Source organism: Cololabis saira, chromosome 6 (genome assembly GCF_033807715.1).
Source record: "Cololabis saira isolate AMF1-May2022 chromosome 6, fColSai1.1, whole genome shotgun sequence".
Taxonomy (NCBI): domain Eukaryota; kingdom Metazoa; phylum Chordata; class Actinopteri; order Beloniformes; family Belonidae; genus Cololabis; species Cololabis saira.
In genome coordinates, this window is record NC_084592.1 from 13,549,181 (window position 1) to 13,575,167 (window position 25,987).

At 43.0% G+C, this 25,987-nt stretch overlaps 1 protein-coding gene across 2 annotated transcripts in view; it reads right to left on the reverse strand.

Annotated features, from left to right (window-relative positions):
- The window catches only part of wars2 (tryptophanyl tRNA synthetase 2, mitochondrial), a 40,570-nt gene that overhangs the window by 8,831 nt on the left and 5,752 nt on the right, over positions 1 to 25,987 (reverse strand). Inside the window, exons 2-3 of one of the 2 annotated variants that reach the window (XM_061724406.1) lie at positions 12,020 to 12,280; positions 777 to 857 (exon numbers count right to left, since the gene is read on the reverse strand). In XM_061724406.1, the coding sequence (XP_061580390.1) occupies positions 777 to 857; positions 12,020 to 12,280 (342 nt within the window). The remainder of the gene's footprint in view (positions 1 to 776; positions 858 to 12,019; positions 12,281 to 25,987) is intronic. The other variant, XM_061724407.1, reaches the window with a different exon arrangement.

The following is a 25,987-nucleotide window of genomic DNA, read 5'->3' on the forward strand; positions in this document are numbered from 1 at the left end:
ACCGCCATTGTTTTTGTCGTAACATCTGATTACAAATTAGCAAAAATGTATTTGATTAACCAGTAACTGAAATAAGGAAATCTATTTATACTAAATATTTAGTTTTTAAGTTATATTATTATTTTATTTGTGCGTAATATTTTTAGTTATTTTAGTTGTAACACTTTCCTAAATTCTTTATAGAAATGTCTTATTTTAAAGGTTACGGCTGACCCCTCCTCCCCTGCTGGGCCGGTTGTGAGTGTTTCTTCTGTCCGGAGCTGCTCGTTTCATGGTCTGCACGTGTTCTACAAAAGCCATTTTAAAGCTCATGAGTTTTTATGTCCCAGTTAATTAAAAGTTCAGTAAAACAAAGCCGTTCTGCTTTTGTGCTGAATCCTGTGGGGGCGGGGCTTACACGTTCACATTCAAACACTCCTGTTCTGACGAAGACTGAAGTTACACCAAACTACGCCCTGGTCCTCAGTTGTTCCTGCAGATGTTTCTGCAGATGTTTCACTCCCATCAACATCGGCCAGCAGAGACATGAACTCAAACTCATCTCCGCCCACAAGATTCAACTAGTAAAACTCTAAAACAGGTATTTGAGGTTTGGTTTGATCGTATAATAATGAGAACCAATATGCCACCTCACTTGGACATTAAGATAAAGAAAGAATTGAAATTATTAAATTAATGTGAATGATATAAATGAACAGCAAAACAGAAATGACCACAGAAATGGTTTGACCCTGATCGTGTGTGTGTGTGTGCGTGCGAGACCCTGGGATCCCCACCTTCCACTGCGGGAGGTGTCTCAGGCGGGGCATGCTGGTGAGGCAGCCGAGGATCCAGGACAGCTCTACGTGCTCCGGCACCTGCAGGGTGGAACCATATGTAAATATAATTATACACTTATTAAAAAAACACATTTGTGCAGGACAAAGTCAGCGTAACTCATAACTCTTCCACTTAAACTGTACTTTTAGTCACCGTCAGCACACTGGCCTAAATTTAATTACACACTGAAACTTAACCGCCATTTCTTACTTAATGTTATAACATTTACAACACTGATGTAAACCAGTTGCCTCATCAGTCATTTAAAAGTGGAAGAACAGACACTAATGTGAGGAGTGGTTGTTGTAGTTTCTAATTTGCTATGGCTTTCTTTTTTTCTCAGGAATATAAATATCTGCAGATCTACACATAAACGTTGCGTGTATATTTTAATTGATTCAGTCCAGTGATTAAAGAGTGTTTTTATCCTCACGAAGAGACACGGGACACAGGGAGAAAAGCAGATACCCAGTCATCTGTTAAATTCCATTCAAAATACTTTATTAATCCCCGAAGGGAAATGAGCTAAATGAACAGATAAATAAATGAAGAGTCTGCTGGTTGACAGCTGAGGTGAAGGAAGGTGAGGAGGAGAAGGAGGAGAAGGCAACTCCTCAGTGCCTCCTAGTGGAGGGGAAGAGCACTGCGAGCCAACACTTGTCGGACTACACCTCTGCTCCTCACAGACAGGTGCACCGTCACACCTGTGTTGCCTTTTCTATAGTTCTTTTGATTAAAAAACCTCCACAAAAAATAGATTATTAAAAAAAACCTCTTTAATTTGTAAATTAGTTGTCATTATAACTTGTTGTTTTCCTTAAACTGCTGCAACTCAAAAGCTGAAAACATATAAATATTTATTTGTTACACTTAAAGAAATAAGTCTGGAGATAAACTAATTAAACATACCTGAGATTAGATCTTTAAAAATGGTTCAGTTCTACAGATTAATCTTTCAAAGGGCAACTTTTATTTATTGTGTGGGACTTTCATTTTGTAATTCCACTTTTGTTCATTTACTGAGACTTAGATTGTACACATTTCTGGAGTGTTTTCTCGATTTTTTTTACGCAGCTTATTTAATTTTTAATCTCTAATATTCAAATGAAAGTGTGTGTTTAGATGACTGAAAGATGCAGCGCTGCTCACCAGGGTTGGTGCTATTACTTACAGTATTACTGTTATGGGCTAAAGATGGCAGTCTAGTTAGCTGTGGTCACATCAGGGATTAATACTTCGGGTAACGGCAGCAAAAGGTTTGTGCTAAATCAATACTCTTAGAACAACTATTCTGTGTATTCTTTTCTTCATATTTTAAGTGAATATAAGTCATTGCCCTTTAAAAACCCCAAAAATAATTGAAGTGTGACTTCACTTTCTAACAAGTTTGTGAATTTGTCCCGCAAGCTCCAGTTAAAGTCCTTTTAGTTTTCTTCTGCAGCGTAACAGAGAGAAATATGTAGTTTTCACACATAAACTAATAAGTGAACAAGCCCGTCGCAGACTAAAGAGGAGGTGAACTAATGGTGTGCGTCGCTGCTGCATCTGGCAATAGTAAATTAACTGCAACATGGCATATCCGCTTTAATGGAAGCTTTCCTTAACGTGAAAAAAGGTTTGTGTATCTAGGAGACCGTGTGCAGGGGATGCAGGAAAATTCCTTCTGTTTCAACAAATTAAAGTTTATGGTCGCTGAATATATTGCTGTCGTTTCTGCCTCCTGTTGCTTGAAAAGCATTCTGGGAAGGCTGACGTCACCACCTGACTTCAGGGACATAAAGCAGAATTTCAGACCGGCGTGCAGGGGGCCGCTATTCATTACCAGCTGCAGACAGAGCAGGGATGGGACAGATGTTGATGACACAAGCTCAGAAAGGGCTGCGGATGATTTGAGGTGCAATAAAACTGACATACGAAAAGCGTGATAGGAATAAGCTATCTCTTCGTGTTAAGATGGCTTGACGCACCGCAGCAACAGAGATAGTTGGTCACCGTAACCGTGGCAACGGGCTATTAAGAAAGGACTTTTGGAAATACTGTAGCCGACAGTTGTTTCTGCATAGTTAACCCACTTTTCATCAGAAATGACGTTCAAAAACGAGCAGATCCACAAATCCTTCGACTTCAGCTGCACACAAGCTCCGTTCATTTTTTCAATGAAGTTGAGTATTTTCTTTGGGCAGCCGTTGTATTTTTACATGTGGAGCAGGCGTGCTCAACACACACGGGCCGCCGCGCTGCCAAGGTATGTGGCATGAAGCTAAACGGGAATAAAAATAGGATTGTGTGTGTGTGTGTGTGTGTGTGTGTGTGTGTGTGTGTGTGTGTGTGTGTGTGTGTGTGTGTGTGTGTGTGTGTGTGTGTGTGTGTGTGTGCATCGGGGGGACTCTCTCACACACACACACACACACACACACCAACTTCCAAACTTGTGAGTAATTAAAGAAAACACACATCCTGTGTCGGGGGAGAAGGGAACAGCTGTTCTGATTTCTCTCTCCATCCTCGCCGTGGATTTGTAGCTGAAAAGTCTAGGCTGCGCCGATACGCTGCAAATGTGAGGACTGTCGTTATCCTTCTCAGCTCCTTTATGTGGCCGGAGCAGGACTTAATGGTGGTTTATGGCAGTTTGTGTTTTTACCGTCTCTATGAATTTGCAGAGCAAACTGTGGAGATAAGAATCAGAGCCAATCAAATAAACATTTTCGCAGCGTGTCAGCAGGTAAACACGAGAGTCGACAGCAGTAAAATAAACCGCTTTCTCCTCCGCAAACACGCAAAGAGAGAAGAAATTGTCGACCAAAAGATACATGGATGAATAAATAGACACTGATGACTTTCACATCTGATAACCACAGTAAATGTGTGGAGGGCTGTGCAGACATGAGCATGAATGAAACAAGTGTGCACAAATTTTAGCACTTTTAATACATGATCGCATATTAAGAATATATATATATCTATTTCCTTTTACTTTCCAAATGAGCTTACATTTATAAACTCGATCAACGCATTTAAGGAACATAATGAAGTGAGTAAAACTTCCTACTGGAAAACAATGGATAAAAGCTCTTATGCTGACCTTTCATAAGAACATATATTATAAAGTACGTAGGTGGTATTGGATAATAAATTAAATCCCTAAATTAAACTGGTGTGATTTCTACCCATTATCCCATAATATGATATAAAATGCTTAATAAGATCAAACTGGTGCTATTTGTGCAAAAACAAAACATTTCAGATATAATATTTCACCATTTAACCTCCTGGTGGAATTTCTTTTCCTGTTACTTTGGGATCCTGTTAAGAAATTAAATATTTTGGACTTCCGGTGTAGCGACTAATGGACTAGGACGTTTTTTTTGAGCTCCTGCAACAACCTTTAAAAATATCTATTTTTGGTACAGCTTTTTCATCTTCCTTCGGTTTATTTTTCCCGACCTTCATTATTCTACTTTGGCCCCGTATTTTTGCCGACCAAAATGCCTCCAAAACTCAAACCATCCGCACCACCCCCGCGGCCCTCTCCGCACGCAGCATCCCCGCCTCGTGGTGACCCCCCGTCCAGCCTGGCCGAGGCCGCCGGGGCCGCTCCTTCACACGACTTTAAGGCCGAGCTGCTCGCATCACTCCGCGTTGAGATGGCGGCTGTTTTTAAATCGGAGCTTCAGGCTGCTTTAACTGAAAACCTGTCGAGCATCAAGACTGAGCTGCAAGCGGTGAAGTCGGAATTATCAAAAAGCATTACAAACATCCAGTCTGATGTGCGCGCTCTGAAGAACACCGTGGTTGAAATGGAAACATCTCTTTCATCCTGCACCGATGACATCACAACCTTACAGGCTAAAGTGGAGCATCTGTCAGCTGAACTGATGAGGCTGGATGGTAAATGCGAGGATCTGGAGGCGAGATCCCGGCGCAATAACATACGGATCGTGGGAATTCCTGAAGATTTTTCCACCTCTTCTGCTGTTACGGATATTCCCTCTCTGCTCAAGGAGGCTTTCAGCCTGGAGAAGGAGCCTCTCCTGGACCGGGCGCACCGCACCCTCCAGCCGAAGCCGAAGCCCGGAGAGCGCCCTCGTCCCATCATCGCCCGTCTGCACTATCATACAGACTGTGTGGATATATTGCGCCGAGCCAGGGCTCAGCAACGGATTACGTGTGGAGAGTTGACTTTCTCTGTCTTTCCCGACCACACCCAGAAGACGGCCCGTGCCCGAGCCGCCTTTAATGACGTCCGCCGCCGGCTCCGCGAGATCCCGGGGATCCGATACGGTCTGCTGTACCCCGCCCGCCTCCGCATCACCCACAACGGCGCAGAAAGGGAGTTCAGGTCGGCAGAGGAGGCCAGCGCTTTCATCACGTCGCTCAAAGTCTAGTTGAACTTTTTTCAGTTCATCAGTGTCGGTTTTTTTTTTTTTTTTCTCTCCCATATATACACGGTATGTGGTTTTCAGTTTAACTTGGTCGTGATTGGTTGTACCTCTCTGTTAATGTTGCTGGGCTTGCAGGAGCTCAACACGAAGCTTGTTAGTTATTATCTTGTTAGTTATGCTTAAAGCCGTAAGTGTTCTTTTCAGAGATCTGACTCCTTCTGGAGTTTGCACTGGGTTCTCCATCGTTTGGGGATGGGGTCGTTGTAAGTGCAATTGGGGGGTGGGGGGTGGGGGGTTCAGTAGGTTAAGTTTGTTGTTGTTTTCAATTTTCCCCCTTTTTTTTATTTATTTTTTTTTTTTTTTTTTTTTTTCTCCCCCTTTTTTTTTTTTTTTTTTTTTTTTTTTTCTTCTTCTTTCCTCTTTCTTTCTTTCTTTCTTTCTTTCCTCCCTCCATCCCTTTCTTTCCTTTCCTTCCTTGGGGATCCGCATTCGGTACATCTCTATCTTTAGGAATTTAACATATGGCCACTAATACTGGTACTTCTGTGAGGTTGTTGAGCTGGAATATTAAAGGCATGGGGAGTCCAATTAAGAGATCGAGAATATTTGCTCACCTGAGACGTCTTAAAGCTGACTTAGTGTTCCTTCAGGAAACCCACATGCGCACCAAAGACCAGGTCAGACTTAAATGTCCCTGGGTTTCTGAGGTGTTTCACTCTGATTTCAACTCTAAGGCCAGGGGGGTTGCTATATTAATTGGTAAGTCAATGCAGTTTTCAGCATCTAAGGTGATTTCAGACAAAAACGGCAGATACTTAATTGTGGCGGGTACGCTATTTCATATTCCCATATTATTAGTTAATATATATGCCCCCAATTTTGACAACCCACACTTTATGAATAAGCTTTTTGAATGTCTCCCCTCATTGAACGACAGTCTTCTTATAATTGGCGGGGATATGAACTGCGTAATTGACCCCAAACTAGACCGCTCCAGCCCACGAAATCTGACTCCTTCTTCAATGTCGAGGTCTCTTTCAGATTTTGTGTCCAAGAACGGTTGCACCGATCCTTGGAGATTTTATAACCCTTGTACCAAAAAATATTCCTTCTTTTCTCAGATGCATCAATCTTTCTCTCGGATTGATTATTATTTTATTGATGCTAAACTAATTCCCAAAGTACTGTCTGTTGATTATCATCCTATTGTGATCTCCGACCACGCTCCTCTTTCTTTGGATATTCAGTTCTCTTCACAGCCACGCTACTCAACATCTTGGAGGTTCAATACATTACTTCTCTCAGATGATAAGTTCACCAATTTTATTACAACTAAAATTGATGATTACATCTCTATAAATCAAAATGATATGGAACCAATTTCATCTTCACTGCTGTGGGAATCATTAAAAGCATATTTGCGGGGACAAATTATCTCCTTCTCTGCTCACTTGAATAAGTCCCGGAAAGCCAAATTACAAGAACTCTCTATTAAGATCACAAAATTGGACCAACAACTTGCTACTTGCCCCTCTCCCAGTTTTCTTAAGCAACGTGTCGATTTACAGACTGAATTTGATCTCCTTACCACTAATGACGCAGAGCGACTTCTCTTACGATCACGCTCCGTATATTATGAACATGGAGACAAGGCAAGTCGGCTCATGGCTCATCAGCTACGTCGCCAGGCAGCCTCACGTATGATCCTTCAGATAAAAGATTCATCAGGCTCATTGCATCAGGATCCCACCGCCATTAATTCTGTCTTTCACTCATTTTATTCCTCTTTATATACGTCTGAATCTCCATCTGGCTCCACTGAATTGAATTCATTCTTAGATAGCCTCAACTTTCCTGTTATAGGCTCCGATGCTGCTAAAAATCTTGACTCGCCATTAACGGTAGAAGAAATTAATCTCGCTGTGAGAAGTATGCAAAATAACAAAGCTCCTGGCCCTGATGGATTTCCAGTGGAATTTTTTAAGAAATTTCAGGATAAATTGTCCCCTTTATTGCATGCTGTTTATAAGGAATCACTGGAACATGGCACTCTCCCTCCCACTTTAAGGCAAGCCTCCATAAGTCTCCTCTTAAAAAAAGATAAGGATCCAACTCTCTGCGGCTCATACAGACCTCTTTCGTTAATAAATGTAGATGCTAAGATCCTTGCTAAAGCCTTGGCTTATCGCTTGGAGAACATTGTGCCAACTATTGTCTCAAATGAACAGACAGGATTTGTTAAGGGGCGACAGTTATTCTTTAATGTGCGGACACTTTTAAATATTATTCACTCTAAAACTATCACCACAACACCTGAAGTCGTAATCTCAGTCGATGCTGAAAAGGCATTTGATAGGATTGAATGGGACTATTTATTTACTGTACTGAAGAAGTTTGGGCTGGGGAATGGGTTCATTTCTTTGATTCGTCTCCTTTACACGTCTCCACAAGCAAGCGTTTCCACTAATGGCATTCAGTCCAATTTTTTTACTCTAGCCCGTGGCACCAGACAGGGGTGTCCCCTCTCTCCCCTATTATTCGCACTAGCTATAGAGCCCCTGTCAATCTTTCTGAGGTCCTCCCCCACTTTTACTGGGATCTCCCGATTGGGAACAGAATATAAGCTGTCACTTTACGCTGATGACTTACTGTTATATGTCTCGGATCCTGTCCTCTCCATTCCTTCAATTTTATCTGCTTTCCAGAGATTCGGGTCTTTCTCAGGCTATAAAGTGAACGTATCTAAAAGTGAATGCTATCCCATTAATGACTCAGCAACACAGCTCGTACAGTCAGATATCCCTTTTAAGATTAGTCCTTCCGGCTTTAGGTATCTTGGGATCAACGTAACCAGAACGTTAAGCTCTCTTTTTTCTGCTAATCTCTCACCTTTAATGTCTACAATTAAATCTGACCTCCATAGATGGAAAAGCTTACCTCTTTCATTAATTGGAAGAATTAACGCAGTTAAAATGAATATTTTGCCCAAATTTCTATTTCTGTTCCATTGTCTTCCACTTTTCTTACCAAAACACTTTTTTAAAATAATTGATCAAACTATTTCTGACTTCTTATGGTGTGGGAAGGCTCCTAGAATCCGCAAATCCACACTTCAGAGATGTAAATTCAATGGCGGACTGGCACTTCCCAATTTCCAACTGTATTATTGGGCAGCACATATTCAAAAAATTTCATTTTGGTTCAAATCGGTGAATATGCCATGGTGTAAATTGGAGGCACAGTCATGCATTTCATCCTCTTTACCTGCTCTACTTACCTCATCTATTCCATCCAACCTCTCTGTCTTTACAAATAATCAAGTGGTTCACTCCACACTTAAAATTTGGTATCAATTTAGGAAACACTTCAAATTTAAGTCAGCATCTACTTTAGCTCCATTACTGAACAATCATTTATTTCGACCTCCGCTTACAGATTCAACCTTTCTCATATGGCATAATAAGGGCCTGAAAAGTTTTGGAGATCTTTACAAGGATGGTATCTTTCGCAGCTTTGCAGATCTCTCAGGTGAATTTAATCTCCCGCCTTCTCATCTCTTTCGATACTTTCAGATTAGACACTGCGCTAAAGCTTTGTTTCCAGTTTTTCCATCCTCTCCGCCGACTCTACAGTGGGAGGTGCTTTTAAACCATGATCCACTTCAAAAATCACTGATCTCTAAGGTTTACGATGACCTTCTGTCTTACGATCTCTCTCCAGTTATTAAAGTTAGGGCTGCCTGGGAAGATGAACTGGATCTAAATTTGGAGGATGACTGGTGGGACGCTGCTCTTAAAAAAATTTACACAAGTTCATCCTGCGCTCGTCTTACACTTATACAGTTTAAAGTACTGTTTAGAGTCCACTTTTCTAAAGCTCGACTCTCACAGATCTATCCCAGTGTCACTGACGAATGCGACAAATGTCATGCCTCGTCCTGCAATTTAACCCATATGTTTTACTCTTGCCCACTACTTTCTCGCTTTTGGTCGAATTATTTTGACACCATGTCAAAAATACTCTCGGTGAATATAAAAGTCTCCCCCCATGTTGCCATATTCGGGCTCCCAGAGGACCATGGCCGGTTTACTTCAAACCAAAAAGACATTTTGGCTTTTACTTCCTTACTGGCAAGACGCCACCTTCTTCTCCACTGGAAGTCGACTAAGGCTCCTTCTAGTACCCAGTGGCTCAACGACACCATGTTTTTTCTGAAGCTGGAAAAGATTAAATATTCACTGAAGGGTAGTTGCAACAAATTTTATAATAAGTGGCTTCCCTTTCTTACATTCTTCCACTCTCTCCAGTCCCTGCCTCCTGATTGACGGATCCCCCCCCCTCCCTCTCTTCTCTCATTCCTTTCTTTCTTCCTCCTTTTTATTTATCTTTTTACTTTTCTTTTGTTTTTGGGTTTGTTTTTTTTTTTTTTTTTCTTTTTTTTTGTTTTTTTTTTTCCCCTTTTTATTCATCTATTTTTTTAATTCATACTGTTTAGCTTAAATACTTAAATATTACTTGTATATAAGAATATAATAATTTTCGTGTATTTGTCATTGTTTTGTGTGGATTTTTTGTTCTGTTCTTAATTCCAAAAAAAAAAAAAAAAAAAAGGAGGTAGACTGTATATCTTTTTTTTGTTTATTCCTGTTCAACTGTGCCTTACCCCCTAATAAAAATATCAAAACAGAAAGAAATTAAATATTTTGACGGACAACAAAACGTGTAATATCCACATACATCTACGCCAGGTCTTTGGAGCTTAAAAACAAATGTTTCAGCGGCGGCCTCATTAGAATCACGTGTCCTCCAGCTCCATCTTCCACTCCAAAATTAACCTGATGCTTTGTGTTAGAATATATCTGCTCATTTTTGCAATTTTACCCAAAAAAACTTAGAAAAGCAAAACAACATTCAGTTTTCAGTGCATTAAGAAACCCTGGCTTAAGAAGTTGATGTAAGTTTGGGCTTTTAGGGTGTTTAAAGCAGAAGCGTTCCGGGGAGACGGGACTCTTAAGATATCCATGAAGGACGAAAGCAACACATGTCATGCAGTCGACTGATTCTAAGGTCTGGAACAACAAGACTTTCCTGCTCTGGTGGCATTTGGTAGTTTGTTTCACCAACTTGGCATAAAAAGCAATAACTGTTGTCAGACTGTTAAATGGATGGCACTGCCAGGCAAAGGTCATTATACTATATTAGTACGAGACACTAATTATTTATTATACTATACTTACTATGTTTATAGTGCATTTATTCAGTTTACAGTACACTTGTTCAGAATCAGTTTCTTTTTTTACTGTCTTTTTTTTATTTTTCATACTTATAATTTATCTATTGTTTATTTAGTCTGAGTTCATGTTGTCCGACTTTGAGCTACTGTACCACCCGTATTTCCCCTCTGGGAATCAATAAAGGACTAACCTATCTTGTCTTATCTTATTTTAGGAGGATTGTGCTCATTGTTTTTACAAACTGACACATTCTCTAGAGGTCTTGCTGAAATTCAGTGTCATGCTTTGATTAATATACAACATAGATACAGTATAACAGCTCCCTCTTCAGCCTCGCATGTGTTGTACTCTTGCAAAACCGCCATGTTGGCAGCTCTAGTAAAGGTCCTTAATGACATTCACTCCAATACTGTAAGTGGCAACATTTCAGTCTTGGTCTTACTGGATCTCAGTCCTGCATTTGACACGGTCCACCATCTTGATAGGCAGGTTAAAGAACTGGGTGGGCCTTTCTGGCACAGCACTTACCTGGTTGGAGTCCTATCTAAAAGACTGGGATTATCTTGTGTCCGTAGGTAACGACAAATCGGAGCTAACAAAAATAACATGTGGAGTTCCCCAAGGTTCAATACTGGGGGCTCTGTTGTTTAACGTCTATGCCTGTGTATCTATTCATCAAATGTGTCAATCAAATTAAAGAATAGATTTAGAATAGAGAAGACCAGAATAGAATAGAGAAGACCAGAATAGAATAGAGAAGACCAGAATAGAATAGAATAGAAAAACCAACCCAGAAATGGGACTGGTTCTGGACTCTGACCTGAATTTTAACAGCCACATTAAGACATTAAGACAGTAGTGAAGCCTGTTATCACCTAATGAGTCCTCACTAAGACCAGCAGACCCGAGTCCTCTAATTCAGATTTCAGATTTTCTGAAGACAATAGAGTTGGTCAGTGAAAATGCAGAAAAAAAATTGTATTTATATAATAAAAGTTTACAATCAAAATGCAACGTAAGTATTTTTCTGAAAAATGTGTGTTTCTCAATCAAGCACTATGTCGTTTGTAATTTCATTGCATTCACATTCAGACAAAAAAATATTCTATTTCCCTTTGTGGATCAATAAAATGGTTTCGAATTAAGAAATCTCATAATCTACATCCATATTTATGGTGGATTTCAGCAACAACCTTACATTTTATAGTATCTGTACTGTAATAAGAAAAATATTAAGTAGAAAAGTTAAAACAGTCTACTGCTTAGATTAACTTATGAGTTGAACGTTTTGCTCTCTTGAAGATATTTGAGGAAAACACAAAATCGTGCAGTTTTTAATTTTTTCTTTTATTTCATTAATTATTCATCACTGGACTATCTGATGAACTGATTAAGAAAATATTAAATGCATTTACCTATTTAAAAAAACAACATTGGTTAGTATCTTGATGTTGAAACAGCAACATAAAGAACAGGATTCATGAGTTTATTTGCTGCTTTAAGCTGAACCGGCCAAGAAAATGGGAATTCCAACCTTCTCTGATACTCGTACGCAGCCGTCCATCAATCTGTCCTCCAACTCACCTGGGACTGCTGGAAGAGGACGGCCTTCTCCGGGTCAATCCCACAGGCCAGCAGGCTGGCTGCCATGTCCCTGATGTGGCTCCGGAGCAGAGCCGGGTCCTGGGGCTGGGTGATGGAGTGCAGGTCCACGATGCTGTACAGCACCGACGGGTACTGGTCCTGCAGGGACACCCAGTTCTCCAGAGCACCCAAGTAGTTGCCCAAGTGAGGAACTCCAGTTGGCTGGATCCCTGAAAACACACGACTACTTCCTGGAGGCTTCTGGACAAAAAGAGAGAAAATGTTGAAACTAGTATTAATCAGACCATAACATTTAATGTTCTGCATGATTATTAACTAGGCCTGTGTTGAAAAAATCGATTTCCCAATTCTAAATCGATTCTCATATTAATTCCTAAAAATCGATTCATATGTCTAAAGATCGATTTTTTTTTTAATTTTTTGTTTTTTTTTAATTTTTTTTAAATTTTATTTATTTATGTTTTTTTTTTTCATCATTACATTACAACTTTTGGTTATTTTTTTGTTTATCCCCAAAAAAGGAATGTTTTGTTGGACACGAGAATAACTTGTGCCATGTTTTTGCCTTTAAATATGTTTAAAGGTATGAAAACATTAAAGTGTTCAGTTATAATTGCATAAATTGTCTATATTTCATTACTTTATATACTGTCTTGGGGTTACATTTGAAAAAAAATGCTAAAAACCAAATGCTCAAAAATTAAAAACCAAAATAGACCGAAAATGGAACAAATTAAAACGGAATGTGGGAAAAAATAAAACCGATTTCATACGACTCTGTTTCCTCCCTGGATCTGTTTGGTAATTCTGACCCACATGATGTTTCTGAAAGCAGTTCTATCAGCATTCTGGGAGCTGATTGGTCCTTACAGCACCATTAGCTGCAATACTTGCTGTTTAATCTCAATATAATACTAGTAGTAATATTTTGCATAACTACAGTCATAATTCATGCAACAGCTCAAAAAACTGTTTTAATAACACTAACCCAAATCAATATCGGAATCGGATCGGATCGAATCAAATCTTGATAATCGATTCTGAATCTTAAGAATCGGAATCGAATCTCTACATTTGAATCGATCCCCACCCCTATTATTAACAAATGAAATATATATGTAAACATGCATTAAACAAAATTTGAGATGAATTGTCTGATTCACTTGAATAATCTTGAAAACACTTTGGAAAAAAGTTGTTGAAAACTCTCTTTATGCAAGTTTGCATTGATAGGTTGTTAACAGCCATTTTTAAAACTTCCCTCCACAAATCCCGTGGGATCTTTGTGTTATCGCCTCAGATCTGACTGACGATCATGTGCTCCCCAGCTGCACTTTTGAAGGTTATCCTACCTACTCATTAAGACCTGAAGGTTTCAGCGGATATCCTTTTGGGTCGCTGCTGAGAAATCAGTTATCTTGACAGCTTGCTGAGCAACATCACTTTTAATCTGGCTGAGGGACCGGCTCAGCTCAGCGTCTGAGATCAGATAACCGCTGCTCTCTGACCAGCGAGGCCCTGGCCCTCTTCATCTCTCAGCCCCGAGGGACGAAGTCCAAACTGCTCTGAGGCCGGTTCGCTCCACACGGCCTCCGCACACCGGCCTTGGGGAGCAGCTCTCTGCCCAGCAGGAGAGAGGCAGGAAGGAACTGGGTGCTTATGTCATTACCGACGGGGTAATTGCACTGGAGTGCCATTGATGCCGAGAGCCTCTTAAGAGGTGTCAGGATTGATTTGGGTGTGGACGGGCCCCCGACCCTGGCTCATGTGTGTTCTCACCTCGAGCTGACACGCCTAACCCTTGTTCCCCCTCTGCTTTGTGCCCCAGGGGAGGCTATTAGCCATGCAGACATGGTAATGGTGTCATTTGAACCAATTGAGTGTCAAATAAGAGTCAATGCTGCAGCTAACTAACCGCTAAGCAATCATGGGCCATCGTGCATTACGCTATCAGCCAGGACGCCTCCGTTTTACTTTTAGTCAGGCGGAAGTGTCTTTAAACATATCCTTCTATAGCTGCTGGAAAAGAAAACAGTTTAGACAAGAAGTAAATCAACTCCTTTGTGATGACAGAGGAGACAGCAAATGTTGTAGAGCAATTAAGGGTTGTAATACTGCACTCCAGGGCCAAAAGTAATAAAATGTTATTGTCTTGCATACTTTTGGGCTGTATTAATGCTGCGTAAGTTAATTCAGTTACTTTTGACATACTTGTAGCGGGTTTGACCTTTCATCCTGGAGCTTTTATTTATACAATGATTTTTCTCACGATAAACAATATTTTTGAATTAAAAAAAGTTTGTTTTAAAGTATATAATTGTTCTCTGTGGGCTTGACAACACTTGTGATGTGTTTTGGTTCATGCTAAACTTCGATAAGGGATCATTCTCGGGCTGAACAAATTTGGGATAAAATATCTGTGATATTGCCGACATGCTTTATCTTGTAACTTCACTTTAAATTGTGATATAATGTTTGAAAGTCAAGCTTTAGTTCATTATTGACTGCATAATACATATATTAAATTTTGTATACAAAATAAACATTTATAACCTCGGTCAAAAAACCAGCGATCATCTTTGCCTGCATCCGCAGAAACCAGACCAGATGTAGCCCGTCCCATTTGGACAACTGCACATGGCTCACAGTACTACATCACACATCGACGATGACAAAACTAGCTCACAGAGCTCCACCTGACATCGCGACAGGGGCAACTAAGATGCTTAAGACAGAAAAAAAATCTGAATAACGGAGAAAGAGCAAAAACAAAAGTACCGGTAAATCACAGCTTTGTAAAAGTCGCTTAACCTCCACTGCCTATGTGGGAGGGGGGACCCATAAATGTCCTTTGCTTCTATAAAAATAAAAAGTTCACGATACATCTTCATGTAGATTCAGGCATGGCTGCTTTGGGATTATAGTAAGAGCACCCTTTTCCACAGTACTCAGCCTAATATATGGCCAAGAAGGCCAAAGATATATGTGAAGCCTCAAAGCCGAAGTCTCAAATCCAATAGTTGATTTTAACTATGTTTAGATAAAACTTTCATAGGTCACAAGACGTATTTAAACTACTTCACCATTTCCATGTCCATATATAAGCAGCCACCAATTATAAAACAAAAAAAAATGTACCTGTACTTCTATCAAACTGGAAAATACAGACCAGATGAAGACCAGTCAAAAGGTGTCACAGCAATCTGTTAACTGAGACACTCAAATTCACCAAAGGAAGCCTGCTGGTGATGCTGGAAAGAAAGTATTGTAAAGTGTGTGATGAGAGCCGTGATCGGAGAGTCTGAACAGAGTGGTCGAACTGTGACGGACTGGCCGTTTTACAGGAATGAGGCCGTCAACCATCCCAGAGTTGTGGCTGAAACAAAGATGCTTTTTCATAAATAAAAAGGTACTCAATCCTCAGCTCACAAGAACTTTAAGATCAACTCCAATGAAGTGCTCAATTTCCTTCACAGATTAATACATAAACATCTGCCTCCTTTGGTCATCTGCTTTTTCTCCAAAGGACGTCTTGGCATGACACGTAGCAGACACAACACAGGTCGTTCCCTCCTCCCGTTGTACAGATATACAGTGTGGTCCCACCGCACCATCACAAAGGTGACGAAAGCCTTCTTTATCCATGTCTCACATATGCTAAACGCATTATGCACCATATGCGTGTGACATTAACGCCAACAGCTAGCAGGTTACATACACTAAAAGGCCATGTTTTCACACTCGCAGTACCTTTCCGGGAATACGTGTTCCTTCGTCAGTGTGTGTGGTAATACCCACTGGGAAAGAGGTCATGTGCAAACACAGACGTATGTCCGCACACATCGTGGTCCTTGCCTACATCAACATTGGAGATTTTCTGAAGGTATCTGTTCATAAGCGTTTGACGGCGCACACAGGGAGGATCAGCAGCGGAGGAAAGAAAACGATCAGACGGCGGATCAAAAACAGCAATATGACCGGATCTTTTGCTCCAGCTACATTAGTGAAATCAAACACAACAGTAAAGCTGGAGTCGATTCACTTCAATGAATGAAAGACTAAAAAGAAATAAATTGCCCAATTGCCCACAAAGCTACAGGATGCCAGGGAATTATTTTTCTCTTCTCTACAAAGAAATTTTCCCCTTAAAGCAGAATGCGAAACAATGATAAATACTGGGACCAGATGCAGAAAAGTGCAAACACAGGGAGGCTTCAGTCTTTATATCTTTGCATAAAGTTTTTTTTGACCAGATTTTATTCATTTTGTAAGTGTTCCATTCTTTTCCCTAAATTTCCTTTGGGATCAATGAAGTATCTATCTATATTCTTTTGAACACTTAGAAAATAGCTGACGGATCGTAGATAATGTGGACATTATGGCTAGAAGAGTAAATGTGTTGAGATAAAAAAATAAAAACATGCAAGAAACATTTCACCATTACGCTTGCTTGTTTTTCCACTTAGTGATAAATTAAATCTCATCTTTCTCTCTTGATCTCAGGCACTGTGTGAGTAACATGTCCAGTAATAGTGTTAAAAACACACCTGAGATCCACAATCTCATTAAAGGCTCTCTCACATTGGCCGCTGTTGTTAATAATATTGGTTTTGGTTGCACTTGAGCTTTTCCAAACATTTCTCACATCTATTTTCAGGATCAAATCGGGGTTTCATGGCCCTCAAGTGATCCCCTGATTTCTCTTCTGACAAGGATCTGAGGGGAGGCCACGACAGTGGTAGAGACAATCTAAACATGCAGTCAACCATCCGCCTGGGTTGTGCGGCTGCTCGCCGTGCCGAGGTCCGTCAGACGGCCCTGGTCTGAGCATGTGCAGCTCATGGACGGGCCGTAGGGAGGCCCGTGTCTCACACACGGGTCTCTGTATTCCTGCTATGTCCTGGCCACTCCAGGCATCCCATTAACACCAGCATTATGCTGAAACACACGTGGACACACCTCGCCGCATTCCTGTGTATCTTTTCTTCATCTCCGTCTCTTCTACTCACTTTGGGGCCTGTTAAAGCGGACGACCAACAGAGCCGCACTTCAGAGAGGCAACAAAAAGGAAATGGGGCTTACTGTATTACGCCTGTCTGTCCCTGGAGGTATCTATGGGTTTACCCAGCGTTGGAAAACGCCACAGCTTGAAACAAAGTGCATACGACCAGAACGAAAACATTCATATATAAATGCTTGTAAATACTGGGTATAAAATTAGAAACAGTAGATGAAGCACAAAAACGAATAAGGATAAACGTGAAGGAGGCAATGCTTTAAAAACAGGAATAAAAGTGTGACTGCATTCCAGTTAGGAGTCTGGATTTTTTTTCTACTTTTTTTCCACCGAGTGAGTGTGTTAGTGGGGCAGTAGGAGGGAGGGGAGGGGGGGGCCCAGAAGGAGCGTTTGATTAAATCTGCGGTTGACGTGTGGGACAGGTGAGATTGATGAGGTTCCTCTGAGCTTCACACTGTGCGGAGAGCAGGGGTACGGGAACAGAACGCTGCAGTGTGGCGGACGAGGCTCAGGGCCCGCTCGCGCCGTGGGGTCCCTGGGCTGATTAATGGGACTGGAGGCCCTTCAAAAACAGCACTCCCCGCAGGCAGGGCCCGACGGTACTCCAAAAATAACCTGGCAGCGAGGCAGCCTCGGCCTGCAGCCCTAACAGGCTGCAGCTTCTGAAGGAAGCACACTTCAGTAGAGCATGAGGGAGATAACCAAAGACGGCCGACTCCTACTTACTGCAGGAAACCGTTATCTGGACCATTGGAAACTAAACGTTTATTGACTCAAAGCTTGTGGGAAGGGGCTCATACCAACAGTTAATAGTGCATCAGTTCTTGTATCATGTCACCTGTTGATGTCATTACAAAAAAAAAAACCTTCATGAAAAGCGATAACAGCCTGATCTATAGGCTAGTTCTGCAAATGTCACAAACTTCTTATCTATGATGGATTAACAGTTAAAAACTAAAACTTCTAAGTAAGAAAGTGGAAGCGTACAGATCTACACAACTCGATCTGCGATTGTGTGCTATAATCAAAGGCTCGAAAACAACTCCTAAAGGACATTGTAAGAATGTTTTCTCAGCTGCCAGTTCCAAGTCAAAAATGAGATTTAATTAGATTTTTTACTGTGAGTTCGCAAAAATCCATATCAAGACTCAGACAACAAAAGCTCTTAAAATGAGCATTAGGACTGAACATTGGGGGACTGTGCCCCATTGGCTTTACGTGATGCAATCCTGGGAACACATTGGGAGTAAATGATCCATGAGTTTGCTGGCTTATATATCACAATGCACCATGAAAGGTTTTATACTTATTAGAGGACCTTTTTTTTAGTGAGACCAAGATTTTCACATTTTAACTACCGGTACTTCCTTGCTTCTTAAGTATTTATGGACTATCTAATCTTTAGTGTGATCAGTAGCCAATTTCTTTCAATTCTCTTGGCCAAATCTTGAGCTTGAACACACTTGGGAGGTCTGTCTTGGTTAATCAAGAGCCCACGTGCACGGCTTTCATGCAAAAATGGTACTAATATAGCTTTGCTGCAAACTGGGAGGTTACATTATTGTATTTTGTTTGAATTTTAGACATCATCCTACTTTTGGACAGCATACAGTGGAACCTCATAACAGTAAGTCACCTCTTTTTAGGTCAAAATAATAGAGCTAAGACAAGTAACAGCTGCTTAACATGAACGCTATGGTGCAGCTGTTGTTTGAAAACTGTGAAAACTGTTTTCATAGAGGAGGAACAATACATTCCCTTACATTATGAGACACCAAATTTGCTAAATATGCTATACTGGTATAGAGAAACTCAACATCACCTGCAGTAGCAGGGTAAGTCAGTATCTTCATAATCTTGCTTGGAGAATAGTGCAACTTTTCTCATACCTTCCTTTTTTTTTTTTAAATAAATGAATAGTACGGCTTATTGTGTTCAACCTCCGAAGTCTGAAAGCAAGCACATCTATTTGTTGCCAATAATAACCTCACATAGCACTTTATTTCCCCTTTAATCCTGCACTTTAAGTAGCTTAAGTGTTGATATTCGAAGTTCGTTAAAAATGCAACTGGACACAGACAACAGTGTTTCCACCCTTTGCACAGCTACATTTTGGGGTTCATCCCACTCTGCAAAATAAACAGATCAACTTCCATGTGGAAAATTGAAATTACTCTTCATTTTCAGGTTTTCATATCTTGGTATTTGGAGGTGTTGATTTTCATCATCTTGAGAAGAGCCCTTAGCATAGCTGAAGAGAGGCAGCCCCAAAGCATGATGTCTCCCCGCCGTTCCCCACAGGCCAGACTCCCGTCAAACACGGGGGATGGGAGTCTCACGCGGGACTGATGAGAACCTGCCGGGAATTCCTGTAGCTCCTTTAGTGTTTCTGTTGGCCTCTCGTTAGCATCCCTGATAAGTGTTTTTTCCTCCATCATTTCATCAACTTTGGAGTTCTGTCTCGGCCTTTGCAGTGTGTCTGTGGTGCCAGAGTTTCTTCACTAAGTGATGGTAGTTTTGTCACCGATCCATGGTACAGTCAGCACCTTGAATATTCCTTATATCCCTCTCCTGACTGGTACCTTTCAACAATTACTGTAGCTCTCACAGTTTCTTCAGTAACTCTTTGTGGCCCGTGGCTCTCTGGGGGATTGCAACCTCAAACATTCAAGCAAATACTACAGCAACAGCTACATTTTAATTGATTATATCAGAATCACTTTAATTGGTGGCAGCTGTATGTTATTTCCCTACAGGCCTCATTTTAAATGTGACTGGTTCCCTCCTGAGACAGAGCCCCTATTATGAAAGGGTGTGCAGACGTATGCAGTAATAGTGTTGTATGTTCTTTTTACTTAAAATCCCCAATTATTAAATATTTATTTTTTTCCTCTGGATTTTTGTTTTTTTGGAAGATGTGTATACTTTTTATATCAACTGTATAATTAGTGCTATAATTTGGGCTTTTATTCTAAAATATCAATGTTCAAAATAAACAAGTAGACAATAAGAAATATGATCTTTTCTGCTTTTATTTTCATGCAAAACAGTTTTCATAGGTGACTTCATGTTTTAAAAATCCCAAAAGGGTCAATAATTTGTTCCCGATTAAATGAATTTGCTTGAATTGATCCCCTCCTTGAACCGCCACCTTACTGTGGTGGAGGGGTTTGTGTGCCCGAGTGATCCTAGGAGCTATGTTGTCGGGGGCACTTTCGCCCCTGGTAGGGACTCCCATGGCAAACAGGTCCTGGGTGACGGGCCAGACTAAGAGCGGTTCCAAAGCTTGTCATGGTGAAGAAAGATCAAAGGACCGTTACGTCGCCCGGATCGGCGTCACCGGGGCCCCGCCCTGGAGCCAGGCCTGGGGTCGGGGCTCGTAGGCGAGCGCCTGGTGGCCGGGTCTTTGCCCGTGGGACCCGGCCGGGCTCAGCCCGAAACGGCGACGCGGGTCCGCCTTCCAGTAGGCCCACCACCCGCAGGAAGGACCATGGCAGGCCGGTGCATTGTGGGCTGGGTAGCAGTCGTGGCGGGGTGCCTCGACGACCCAATCCCTGGACATCAACCCTCACAGTGGGGACATGGAATGTCACCTCGCTGGGGGGGAAGGAGCCGGAGCTTGTGCGTGAGGTTGAGAGATACCGGCTAGAGATAGTCGGGCTCACCTCCACACATAGCTTGGGCTCTGGAACCCAGCTCCTTGAAGGGGGCTGGACCCTCCACTACTCTGGAGTTGCCCAGGGTGAGAGGCGGCGGGCTGGTGTGGGCTTGGTTATAGCCCCCCAGCTCAGCCGCCATGTGTTGGAGTTCACCCCGGTGAACGAGAGGGTCGCTTCCCTGCGCCTTCGGGTCGGGGATAGGTCTCTCACTGTTGTTTGTGCCTACGGGCCGAACAGCAGTGGGGAGTACCCGGCCTTCTTGGAGTCTCTGGGAGGAGTACTTGATAGTGCTCCAACTGGGGACTCCATTGTTCTACTGGGGGACTTCAACGCTCACGTGGGCAATGACAGTGATACCTGGAGAGGCGTGATTGGGAGGAACGGCCTCCCCGATCTGAACCCGAGTGGTGTTTTGTTGTTGGACTTCTGTGCGAGTCACAGTTTGTCCATCACGAACACCATGTTCAGGCATAAGGGTGTCCATCAGTGCACGTGGCACCAGGACACCCTAGGCCGGAGGTCAATGATCGACTTTGTTGTCGTTTCATCTGACCTTCGGCCGCATGTCTTGGACACTCGGGTGAAGAGAGGGGCTGAGCTGTCAACTGATCACCACCTGGTGGTGAGTTGGATGCGCTGGCGGAGGAGGAGGTTGGACAGACCGGGCAGACCCAAGCGGATTGTGAGGGTCTGTTGGGAACGTCTGGCTGAGCCCTCTGTCAGGGACATCTTCAACTCCCACCTCCGGGAGAGCTTCTCTCGGATCCCGGGGGAGGCGGGGGACATCGAGTCCGAGTGGACCATGTTCTCTGCCTCCATTGTCAACGCTGCGGCTCGAAGCTGCGGACGCAAGGTCTCCGGTGCCTGTCGTGGCGGCAATCCTAGAACCCGGTGGTGGACACCGGAAGTACAGGATGCCGTCAGACTGAAGAAGGAGTCCTACCGGGCTATGTTGGCCGGTGGGACTCCTGACGCAGTAGATAGGTACCGGCAGGCCAAGCGGGCCGCGGCTTGGGCAGTCTTGGAGGCAAAAACTCGGGTCTGGGAGGAGTTCGGGGAGGCCATGGAGGAGGACTTTCGGTCGGCCTCGAGGAAATTCTGGAGGACCGTTCGGCGCCTCAGAAGGGGGAAGCAGTACTCTGCCGGCACCATTTATGGTGCTGGTGGGGAGCTGTTGACCTCGACTGGGGACATTGTCGGACGGTGGAAGGAATACTTTGAGGATCTCCTTAACCCGACTGACATGCCTTCCACTGAGGAAGCAGAGGTTTGGGGCTCGGAGGCGTGCTCATCCATCACCCAAGCCGAGGTCACCGAGGTGGTTCGTAAGCTCCTCGGTGGCCGGGCACCGGGGGTGGATGAGATTCGCCCTGAGTACCTCAAGTCTCTGGATGTCGTAGGGCTGTCTTGGCTGACACGCCTCTGCGACATTGCATGGAGGAAGGGGACAGTACCGCTGGGGTGGCAAACCGGGGTGGTGGTCCCTCTGTTTAAAAAGGGGGACCGGAGAGTGTGTTCCAACTACAGGGGGATCACACTTCTCAGCCTCCCGGGGAAAGTCTACGCCAGGGTACTGGAGAGGAGATTACGGCCGATAGTCGAACCTCGGATTCAGGAGGAACAATGCGGTTTTCGTCCCGGTCGTGGAACACTGGACCAGCTCTATACCCTCCGCAGGGTGCTCGAGGGTTCATGGGAATTTGCCCAACCAGTCTACATGTGTTTTGTGGATCTGGAGAAGGCATTTGACCGTGTCCCTCGTGCCATTCTGTGGGGGGTGCTGAGTGAGTATGGAGTCCGGGGCCCTCTACTAAGGGCTGTCCGGTCTCTGTATGATCGAAGCAGGAGTCTGGTTCGCATTGCCGGCAGTAAGTCAGACTTGTTCCCGGTGCATGTTGGACTCCGGCAGGGCTGCCCTTTGTCACCGGTCCTGTTCATAATCTTTATGGACAGGATTTCTAGGCGCAGCCAGGGGCCGGAGGGGATCCGGTTTGGGAACCTCAGGATTTCATCTCTGCTTTTTGCAGATGATGTTGTCCTGTTGGCTTCATCAGACCGGGACCTCCAGCATGTGCTGGGGCGGTTTGCGGCCGAGTGCGACGCGGCAGGGATGAGAATCAGCACCTCCAAGACCGAGGCCATGGTTCTCGACCGGAAAAGGGTGGCATGCCTTCTCCGGGTGGGTGGAGAAGTCCTGCCTCAGGTGGAGGAGTTTAAGTATCTCGGGATCTTGTTCACGAGTGAGGGAACAATGGAGCGTGAGATTGACAGGCGGATCGGTGCAGCGTCCGCAGTAATGCGGTCGATGTACTGGACCGTCGTGGTGAAGAGGGAGCTGAGTCGAAAGGCGAAGCTCTCGATTTACCGGTCAATCTACGCCCCTACCCTCACCTATGGTCATGAACTTTGGGTAGTGACCGAAAGGACAAGATCGCGGATACAAGCGGCCGAGATGAGTTTCCTCCGCAGGGTGGCTGGACGCTCCCTTAGAGATAGGGTGAGGAGTTCGGTCACCCGGGAGGAGCTCGGAGTCGAGCCGCTACTCCTCCACATTGAGAGGAGTCAGCTGAGGTGGCTTGGGCATCTGTACCGGATGCCTCCTGGACGCCTCCCTAGGGAGGTGTTCCAGGCATGTCCCACCGGGAGGAGACCCCGGGGAAGACCCAGGACACGCTGGAGAGACTATGTCTCTCGGCTGGCCTGGGAACGCCTCGGACTCCCCCCGGAAGAGCTGGAGGAGGTGTCTGGGGTGAGGGAAGTCTGGGCATCCCTGCTGAGGCTGCTGCCCCCGCGACCCGGTAACGGAAAAGCGGGAGAAGATGAGTGAGTGAGTGAGTGCTTGAATTGATCTGCTAGAATACGACCTATGCTGGTGATTGGGAACAGCCAAATTTGATCAGTCATTTCTGACCAGGTGATCGGCAAACACCTATAAACAAACTGAACTGGCTGAATGTTACAACCCCAATCGTACAGAGTTTACTGGACTATTAGGTGTGAAAATAAGAGTTTAAAAATAAAGTCAGCAGCATCTGCTATCTTTCGCTGTCTGGTAATGTTGCTATATGTAGGGAGCTGACTGCAAATCCCTGAAAGAAAACTGAAATCAGTCAGACATTAAAAAAGTTAAATAAAAATGAAGAAAATCAGAATCAACCGAGAAAATTGCAATCTGTGCATCTCTTCCTAATACACAAATATCACAAATAATACTGCTATTTCAAAAAAAAAAAAAAGATTCGCAATTGATTTTCAATTCAACTAAATTTTTTAGTTCTCACAGAAAAGGAATAATAGAATCCAAATCAATCTCACTGACCAAGACCTGCTACATGTCCAAATAAGGTACTAGTGTTTATCTGGAAAAACCAATACTAGTTTAATTTATCAGTAACTTCTAAACTTGTATAAACACATTATGGGTCTGTTTCTAATAGTTTCATTAAACCATTTCCTTCTCTTCAAGTGTTGAAAAAGGACACGTTTAAATTTTATTTCACTAGCAGGAAACAAATGACTGACAGGAGGGCTAATAATACGTGAACATACACATAAAAGTCACGACGCAGCAAAAAAATAACCGGCACACACATCGTAAATTTATCAATATATAATTACGGTAACACTCAGGGAAAAGCTGCACCACCAGCATCTCTGAAGAGTGCAGTCATTTCCTCCTGCACGGGCAGCGTCTGTTGACTTGAGCGCAGCTCAAAGGCACAGTATCAGATACTTGGTATGTTTTAATTAAAAATGTCAGATGCTCAGGAAAAAGCTCTGGATCAGGCACATAACTAAAACAGGAGAAGACTCCCAAGGCACCGCTGTGGCTGCATTTCTACAGACTGGTTCTGTAATTCAACTTAGCGAGATGAATTTTCAAAATAGGAATAAGTTGACATATGGGACTGTTTTAAGAAATGGGTTAATGTGCAGAGCATCTGAGTGAGGGCTCTGGCAGCAGAATGATTACGACAGACCAAATTACACAAAGGGGACTGCTGTGAATTAGCAGGCTGTTCTGACAGTTGAAAATAAATAGGGCAGTTAATGAACATCCTCAAAGGGGAAGCCATGTTTCCTCGCTCTCGCCGGCCTCTCCCATGTGGCACAGGAGCAGCTCTAATGGTTTTAGCTGACACCCGAGTAAGTGAGTTTGGAGTTGAGGAAAACAGAAAGTCAAATTAGAAGTCACTTCCTCTTGTGTGCAGGCTGGAGCTGACATGACTGATATAAGCCAATAAGTGGACCACAGGCAGGCGACGGCCGAGCAGGGAGTCGCGTTTACAGCTGATGTGCGGCTGAAGGTCAGATGAGGCCTGTTGTGAGAATTAATAAATCTCTCCAACAAAACAAATTCATCACTCCAGTTTTTTTTTTTTTTGTGTAGAGAGCATTGAGAAGAGTGAGCAATTAACAAAATAGTAAAAAAAAAATTAAAACTCTCTTTTTTGTTATGGTCCAAATCACATGTTTGTGTTTCTCCCTTCATTTTGAGTCTTTTCATACAGAAAAATTCAAGCATACCTGAATTTGTCCCCTCAGACCATGAGAGAACATTGTTACCACCTATCAAGGTCGCGTCTTCCACAGATACAAAGATTATTAAAAAGGAAGAAGCGTTGTGGACTACGGCTTTGAACTGCTTGTTCCCTGACATGCTCAGCCTACACAGACCAGTCATTACCCTGGTGACTCTACATTTCTGGTTCTTAATCACTCTCACTGAGAGAAATTTAAAATGAAGCATCACTTCAGCTGGAGAGGAACATTTTGATGACAGGACTTGCTGAGGGAGCACAGCAAAACAGGACAGAAGGATGGGTGCATCAATCATACAAAACTTTGATATGCCCATCACATAAAGATATTTAATATAATCTTTGAATCATACGATTTTAGGCTTTTGTTCCTGTTTTGATTCAGAATGATTTCTCTCTTTTCCAGAATTGACCATATGACTCAGATCAGACTATCTCTTCTCAGGTGGTCTTGTCAGGCTGTCTGGGTCCACATCTGCGTGAACTTGCTATGGTCGTAGGGGTGCAACGATTAGTCAACATGAGTGAAATAACAGATTGAGTTCCTCCAAGTGGGATCTTTGGAATAAATATGTTATATGAAACTGTGTTCATGTTACAAACCCCCAACAAGGTTTTAACAATCAAAGTGGGCTGTTCATTTGCTACTGTGATGCACTACAGGAAGTTCGAGGGTAGTGTGGCTTACACGTAGCTTCGTAAAGAAGACAATGAAAAAGAAGACAAAAAA